General features: G+C 45.7%; 1 protein-coding gene across 1 annotated transcript in view; it reads left to right on the top strand.

The window, feature by feature from the left end:
- Positions 1-1,172: 1,172 nt before the first annotated feature.
- The window catches only part of GEM (GTP binding protein overexpressed in skeletal muscle), an 11,459-nt gene continuing 4,146 nt past the window's right edge, over positions 1,173-8,485 (top strand). Inside the window, exons 1-2 of the mRNA XM_008580329.1 lie at positions 1,173-1,257; positions 1,497-1,836. Of these exons, the coding sequence (XP_008578551.1) occupies positions 1,222-1,257; positions 1,497-1,836 (376 nt within the window). The 5' untranslated portion in view covers positions 1,173-1,221. The remainder of the gene's footprint in view (positions 1,258-1,496; positions 1,837-8,485) is intronic.

The raw sequence follows: 8,485 nt of genomic DNA, 5'->3' as shown, positions 1-8,485 counted from the left end.
GGGGCGCGGACGTCACGGAAGAGCGGGCGGCGGGTCGGCCGGGCTCGCTATAAGCGCGGGGCCGCGGCGGCTGCGGGCAGCGGCACGGGCGGAGGGCACCGCGGAGCGTCCCCGCGCGGCGTCCCCGGGCCGACCGACGGCGCACGCACCGAGCCAAGTAAGGGGGATGGCCCGGGAGGGGCTGTCCCAGCGCCGCGGGGAGGGCCGGGGGAGTGGGCGTTTCCCGCCCGCACAACTTTGGAAGTTGAGCAAAGAAGCCTGCAGGGTGCGGCCGCGCTGCTGCTTGCGGGTAGAGGGCAGAGCTTCAGGTGCAGGGGAGCCGCTTCCCACCAGCAGGTTCCTCAGCTCAGTGCAGAAGGATCAGGGGGTCAGAGGGCAGCCAGCCGGAGGGACGCTTCATGCTTTTGTTGTTTGAATGCAAGTCGGCCCCCTAAGTCGCTGCTTTTAAAATGAAAAAAACCGGTCGGTCGCCCTGGTTAGTGGCCGAGGGGTTGGGATGAGCGTGGAGAGAGGATAGTCTGTGCCTTTCTCCCTCTTACGCGGGGATCTTGCTGATGCAAACGTGAATGCCTCTACTTTATCTCACATAGCCTGGGAGAACAGCCCTCCCTGCAGGGCGAGGCAGTCTTGCAAAGAGAAAGTTGTAGCTAAGTTGTTGAATGTCACTTAGGAGAGCTTGGATTTCTGATGTGCTCCGAGAAGGTGGGAATCTGAGTTGAATTGAAGAACTCTTGGGGTGGACGTGGTTTGAATAAGAGTGAAGCACTTTATCTGCCAATTTGATAAATCTGAGCATGAGCAGGTCACGTGCCTGCCAGAACGACTAGGCTTGGGGCTGGGATTTTTTAAACACGGTATCTGTAGGCAAGAGGGCAGAGCTGGGCATAAACCTCAAACAGAAATCTCCCCTCCTCCAATAACGGTCTATTCAGGCAGCTGGAGAGCATCAGGGCGACTTTACTAAACATGGAAGTTCCAATAAGTGCCTGTCCAGTCCAGCCAGTGGGAGTGATGTCATTGCCACGTGTTTCACACTGAGGCACAAAAGCCTGCTGGACGCTGATGCAGTTAAGAACTGCATTTAGACCAGAGTAGCTAACCAGGCCAGCTGGTCCCCAGCAATATCAACTTGTTGCCTTGCAAGCCATCTCTGGACGCTGTTGGTTCCTTCCAGCTGCCTCTGTGCCAGCTCCGAGTGGGGATCCCAAGGCTTCTTTGAGGATGGAGGAAGCCCATGGACAGTGGGCAATGTTAATGGTACTTTTTCTTTTTGCAAATGACAGTCTGCCTGAGGAGCTGGTTACTAACGTTGTGGGGTGTGTGTGCCATGTTGAAAGCCTAGCTTACTGGGGTTTGGGACTGTTTCTTTGGTGTTCCTTATATTAGGGATACTTGGTTCTTCCCTCATCTAATATCATTGATGAGTGTGTGTTTGAGCCCCCTGAGCTCTCACTCTTGCTTACTAATGCTGGCGTCTTGGCTGCTTTGCTCCCCAGGACCCAACGATGACTCTGAATAATGTCACCATGCGCCAGGGCACTGTGGGCATGCAGCCACAGCAGCAGCGCTGGAGCATCCCGGCCGATGGCAGGCATCTCATGGTCCAGAAAGAGCCCCATCAGTATAACCACCGCCACCGCCATTCTGCCACCCCTGAGGACCACTGCCGCCGGAGCTGGTCCTCCGACTCCACAGACTCAGTCATCTCCTCCGAGTCGGGGAACACCTACTACCGGGTGGTGCTCATAGGGGAGCAGGGGGTGGGCAAGTCCACCCTGGCCAACATCTTCGCGGGCGTACATGACAGCATGGACAGCGACTGCGAGGTGCTGGGAGGTAGGTCGCCCAGCCCCAGTGGCTTCTGTCTGTCAGCACTGGTCCAGGCAGAAAGAGCAGGAGTGGGTGGATCATTTATCTGCAGAGTTGGGAGCTGAGGTTATGCATTCTTGGCACTGGTTGGAGAATCTGAGTCCCCAGAAAAGCCCTGGCATAGGCCCTTGGGACAAGAAAATGAAAATGCTTGTAGACATGACCAAATCTGTTGAACCTGTGCCAGATAAGGAACTTCTTAGACTCCAAGTCTAAAAGGGCTGATTAAAGAGGGCAGAGATCAGGATCCCACTTCTGACTTTTGCTGATTGTGACCCAGACCTTATTCCAAGAGCTCAGTATAAACACAAGCTTTTTCCTTGGTTGTACCTTTTTCAAACCAAGTGATTTGAAAAAAACTGTTAGGATGGATTCATCAGTTTTTTCCCACCAATATTAGAGACATTTGAAATAGTTCAAAATCTGTATTGGAAATACAATATTTTAAAAAAAATTTTTTGAAGTATAGAGATAAATACTTTGTATAGAATCTTACCATCTTTCAAAACAATTTTCCCCATACAATCTCATTTAAGATATTTATTTATTTAAGCCTTGTTCCCACCAATATTAGAGACATTTGAAATAGTTCAAAATCTGTATTGGAAATACAATATTTTTTAAAAAAATTTTTGAAGTATAGTGATAAATACTTTGTATAGAATCTTACCATCTTTCAAAACAATTTTCCCCATACAATCTCATTTAAGATATTTATTTATTTAAGCCTTTCCGATTTCTAAAACTGATTTGAGGTGACATTATCTCATAAATGCACATATTCCTCAACTATGGGTAAAGACAACCCTGTATGCTGAGAAGTAATATGAGGATCCTAATAGCTAATGGTATCCATACAGGGTCTTTCAGCTGTGGCTTCAGTCTTAGGATACATGACCAGGGTAGCTGTGTGTCCCTATTTGCAGCTGTAGAAATGAAGGAAGACCCATCCAGTGTTACCCCAAGTCACAGGGTCTATCTGTATTCTGAGTTTCGACTCACACTGAATCACAGCTTTCTGAGGAGGAAGATGCCTCAGTGGTGACTCAGTTCTCCCCTCCTCTTGATGCATGTGACTCCTACTCCTCACTACCAATAGCCCATTTCCTCTGAAGGTTCTATTCTTCTTGACTGTCAGTGCCAGGGAGTTCACTGTTTTATGAGGCAGCTCAGGAACTGGGCTGTAAATGATGACTCATTGACGTAACATCAATTTCTCTTCTCACTTCTGGAATCTTGGGTAAACTATAGCTAAACAAGATTCAAGGAAGAAATAGGGCCAGTGTTATACAATTGATTCTCTCTTTCTTTGTAAAGGCTGGCAGGTGACTGGTTGAAGAGAGGGAAGGGAGGAAGGAATGTTTGGAATGAACATTTGCAATGGGAGAGGTAATTTACTAGGTGCTTTATAGTTGCTGTCAATCAACTTGGTCCTTGCAAAATTCGTATGAGTAGATTGTGTCCCAGGGAGAGACAAAGTGGCTTACCTAGGATCACCCAGTGGGAAATCTAGGTTTAGAATTTGGGATTTTATAATCTTGGTTGGGTGCTTTTTTCATTCTGTCATTTGTGGGGAACTTGCTATGTGCCAGGCACTGTGCTGCGTACTTTCCACACATATTTCTGATAATACCAAATTGGTACAATTTTTCTAAGTATTAATATCCCTATTTTACAGGTGAAGAAATGAAGCTTATAAAATTAAGTGACTTTTCTAGGGTGAAAAGTTAGTATATGGTATGGCCAGGATTCAAACCTGGTTGTAGTTGAATCCAAATCCTGTATTTTTCCACTATCCCCTGAAGCCCCAGGACTTAGCTGCCAAATGCTGTTAAGTACTAGAGCACAGTGAAGGGGGCATCAGCCCGTGGCTGGCTCTGTGCTGGCTCTGGGGTATGCAGTGGTGAAAGAGTACACCATGCTGTCTTAGTGAGAGCTAAGTGTCCGTGGCTGTATCAGAGCAGGATAAAATTAACGAGTGCCTTGAGAAGTAGCAAAGTGCTTTGGGGATTGACATAAGGAAAAAGAGGGGTTTTTTTGTTTGCTTTCTTTTTTTAAAGAGAGGAATTGAAACAGTTAACTGATAGTGGACTTTCAAAAATGTTTGTTCATTAGAATGGAGTGGTGTCTATCCAGAGAGTGCTATCACCATAGACATAAAGTGATAAGACCACCTGGAATTTGGGAAGGTGAGCTTCTCCATTTAGGAAACCTCTTAGTTGAGAGGGAGAAGAGAGAGAGAAAGAGAATTCTTTCCATATCTCCTTAAGCAGAGAATGTTTGTCAGTGAGAAACTTCTCAGGTGACCCATCCTATCTAATGTGTCCGATTTGAGTAACTTAATGTATACCATCTAGAACTACCTCCCTTGTCTGTAGGGCCTGTTGGAATCACTAGCTGGCTTTACGTTTCTCAAGAAGAAGGTTTTCCAAGGCACCCCTTCATTGTTTTTTCCAGCATTAACCATAAGAAAAAAAATCTACTCAGTATTCTAATCATTATTTCTCCTAATAAAGATCAATGTTGTTACAGTTATATTTGATAATCTTATGACTTTCTGTACACATGTAATTCCATTTGTTCATTCATTCATTCCTAAATGGTTACTGAACATATCCACAGAACTTGGTGAGGCACTGTGGGGACAGGCAAAGAGTCGTGGGGCTTCTTCCCTGGAGATGCTCAGAGCGCGTAGTAGAGATCAGATATACACGAGCAATAAATCAAGACAGGATGTGGAAAGTGTCTTTAAAGTGGTACAAGGAGAGTGCTGTGGGAATTCAGAGGAGGAAAGATTACTTCTGGCTATGGAAATCAGAAAAGGCTTCATGAAAGAAGTGGTCTGTGAGCTGGACCCTACGGACGAGTAGGATTTGGGTGCCCTGAGCTGGGTGAGCAGGCACTCCACACACACAGGGGGAGGCACGGGAAAGGGCACCGGCCTGAGGGTCTGAGGAGTGGGTTTAGACCCCTACTCTGACACTCACTTAGCTGGATGGTCTTGGACAAGCCACTTAACCTCCTCAAGTATCATCATTAATACAATCAGGATAATATCTATGTCATGGGATGTTATGAGGATTACAGGAGATAACATTTTAAACATGTAGCATAGTGCCTGGCACATAGTAAATGCAGAATAAACATTGGTTAGAGCTGACTTGGAGTCTACTGTTTCCTTTTGTTGTGTGTATCTTCCAAAACTGGTGGTTTCCTTACTTATACCCCTAACCACTGTGGCCACTCTTGGCTGGGGCCCTTTGAGATGTGCAGAGCAGACATGAGCTGCGATATTCCTAGAGCAGGCATTTCTTCCAAGGGTCCCTGGGATTCCTTGGGCTATGAAAGCAGTTGAAAGTTTTTTGAGGGGAGGGATGCTGGAGACTCAGAACCTCTGGGGGGCCACAGGAGCCAGTTCCAGCATGCGAAAGAACATCTGTGTGGGTTCCACACTGCACTTGAGCCAGTCTTAGGCAGGAGGGGCCTCCAAGCACAAGGGGTTTTAGAGAAAAAAATTAACACAGTACGGAAGACTTTGTTCAGGACTATTGCAATAAACTTCAAGACTATCACGATAGGGAAAGAGATGGGGTTCAACTCCAGATACAATAAGAACAAGTGGAAGTTTATGGCCAAGGAGCAGGTTGGGGCAGGGGCGTCAGTGGATGGAAAGTTAGTAAGAGGAGCCATCAAGGGCAGGGGGACTCTTGCTGAAGTCAGGCTAAGGACTAAGACATCAAAGGCGGATGGTGAGGAATTTGGTCAGATATGGAGGGTGGGAGTTTCTCTCTTAATGGCTTAGCAGGATTCTTGTTAAAACTGGACTCTGCAGGGACAGTCACAAAAGCCCAAGGTAGAGACCTAGTTGAGAAGAGGGCTCAGGAGCCTGACTAAAGTTTGGTCAAGGAGAGAGTCTTTGTCAGGGGGATCAGATGTGGGAAGATACACCTAGGTGCACTGGTCCAAGGAAAGTGGCTGCTGACTGCAATTGCCCCCCTAGAACCTCTGTCCCCCCCACCCCACTCAGGATGATTTCTCTTGCTATGCAGAGTGTGCATGGACACCCCCAGCTTTCACCCAGAGTGTGGGAGAAAAGAGAATAGCCCCAGACCCTGTTATTGAAAAGCCTTACAGGCCAACAGGATTCAACTCTTTCTCCACACACCTTAACCCAGAGCAAATTTCAAAGAGATCCTCCAGGCTTTTGTATTCTTTTATTTCCTCTCTCTTCAGCTGATTAGCACTTGAAAACGCTAAGACTTCCTCCGTCTGAAGAAGTGATGATAATTTATCGAGCTTCTATTTTGTGCCCAGGCTTAATATCTATAATTGTCACATAGCCCTAAGGGTTGGATACTATTATCAATCCCTTTTCACAGATGAAGTAAACTGAGGCTCAGAGAGCTTAAGTAAGTGGTCCAGAGCCACATAGTTAATAAGGGATGGCACCCAGGTTCTAATTAAGGTTTGCTTGTGCTCACAGCCGCAATGTTGTATTACTCATTCATTCACTGAGTGACTTAGGGAAGAAGAGAGACCTGGAGCATTGGTTACTTGCAGGCTTAAATGGGATGTGGGGTGCATTTTTTGTGTTGGAAGAATCCTTGGTGCAGGTAGCACAAAGCAGGAAGGAGATGTATTGTTTTAGGCTCCCAGGTTTCCAACGGGATGATTTGTAGGAGACTTCCAGAATGGCAGATCTACTGGGCTTCATTCTCACAGCTGTAATCCATAGTCTAGTTTTCTTTCTCTAGACTTGTTCTGATATCTCTTAAGTCAAGAGGAAGTTTGGGTTTACTTTTTCCCTTAGCTATTAGAATACAGTATGTTTTTATTTGAACTTCTGGGCATTCAAGTGAGTCCCTTGTACCTGCTTTCGGGTGGTGAGTGGTGGGCTGAGGGCAGGAAAAGTTCTTTATTGAGAAGGTTTTCTGAGTGCAAGGAGAGGTCTTGGAGAAAAGATAAAAACTCTGTGGTCATAAGGCACAGTCAGTTCCCCACCCTGCCCCCATCTGTAATGCACAGGCTCTGATGATTTCCACTCGGTTGTATGAATCTGCATGGTAAGTTCATCGGGCCCTCTCCTCCAGTAAGCCAGAGTTCATCCCCCTGTGATGTCATTCACACTGCATATGTGGACAAGGCTAGCATGACAGGCAGAACATTTTTAATCCCCCGGTCGGAAACGATTACCTCTGATTAGCAGAATGACACTTTAGGAGATAGGGAAACTCACAGAAAGACAGAGCCATCCCTGGTTAACTTTCTTCTCAATTGTCCACGTTTTCTTTCCCTTCCCTCTCCTGATTCCATTTCTAGGTGAGGAAACATTAAACCAGGAGCATTTTTTTTTTTTAATAAACCTCTCACTGTTATAAAACAAGAAATGCCTGATTCCCCCAATGTAGCACTCTTGAGCTAGGATTTACCTGTAGTAGGAAATACTGAGTGTGGCAAGAACCAACTTTATCTGAAGAAGTGATGATAATGGCTAATTTATTGAGCTTCTACTTTGTGCCCAGGCTCAATATATGTAATCATCACATAGCCCTAAGGGGTGGACACTATTATCAATCCCATTTCACAGATGAAGAAAACTGAGGCTCAGAGAGCTTAAGAAAGTGGTCCAGAGCCACATAGTTAATAAGAGATGGCACCCAGGTTCTAATTAAGGTTTGCTTGTGCCCACAGCCACAATGCTATATTATTCATGCGTTCACTGGACAAATTTTTACTGAGCACCTGTAATGTACCAGGCACTATTGTGGGTGCTGGGAGACACAGTAAACAGTACAGATGCAAATCTCTGCCCTAACATTCAGCGGGAAGGGGAGAGACAGAAAATAATAAAATAAGCAAGTAAAATGTATTGCATGTTAGATGGCAATAAGTGCAATGAAGAAACGTGAAACAGGAAAGGCAGTAAGGCATATTGGTGGGAGAGAGGTTTTGCAATTTTAAATCTCGATGGTCAAGGAATACCTCCCTCGGAAGGAGGTAAGGGAACAAGTCTTGTGGACATTTGAGGGAAGAGATTTCAGGCAAAAGGAACAACAAGAAAAATAATAAATCATTATGAAAATGATAATTTTCAAATGATGAAATTTGAAACAGGAAATGTGAAAATAGACTAGGACTGAGCTCAGTTGTATGGGGTTGACAGAAATCTCTTTTGCAAAAATCCCAGAACACCCCCTGCCCCTCCTCAACGGATATTTCCAGGCTGGAGCTGCTTTGGCCATTGTACTGTGTTCACCCTTCACCTACACTCAATCTGGGCTCAAGTACAGGGAGGAAAGTTTCCATTACCAAGTAGAGCTGGAGGCTGCACTTCTGCTGTACTCAAGATGGAAAAACAAGCCCATTTATTCCTAGGGAACTGCATTTTTTTTTTTTTAAAGGAAGAAAACCGCAGCCAAAACAGGGATAGTCTCAAGACTTTTTTTCTTGCACTTCTTCAAAGAGGAGAAATGTCTCTGAGCTCAGAGTTCCTGAAATTGCCAGTGAGTGTTCAGTAACCACACACTGAAAGGTACAATGGATTTCCACATACGGCTTAAGAAAATGGGGTTTATCGTTCAACCAGGCAGCTAATGTTTTCTCATAGAATCATCCA

The sequence above is a fragment of the Galeopterus variegatus genome, unplaced genomic scaffold, assembly GCF_000696425.1.
Source record: "Galeopterus variegatus unplaced genomic scaffold, G_variegatus-3.0.2 Scaffold2066, whole genome shotgun sequence".
NCBI classification, from domain to species: Eukaryota; Metazoa; Chordata; class Mammalia; order Dermoptera; family Cynocephalidae; genus Galeopterus; species Galeopterus variegatus.
Note: the sequence above shows the minus strand (reverse complement) of the source record. Positions and strands in the feature narration are given on the sequence as shown.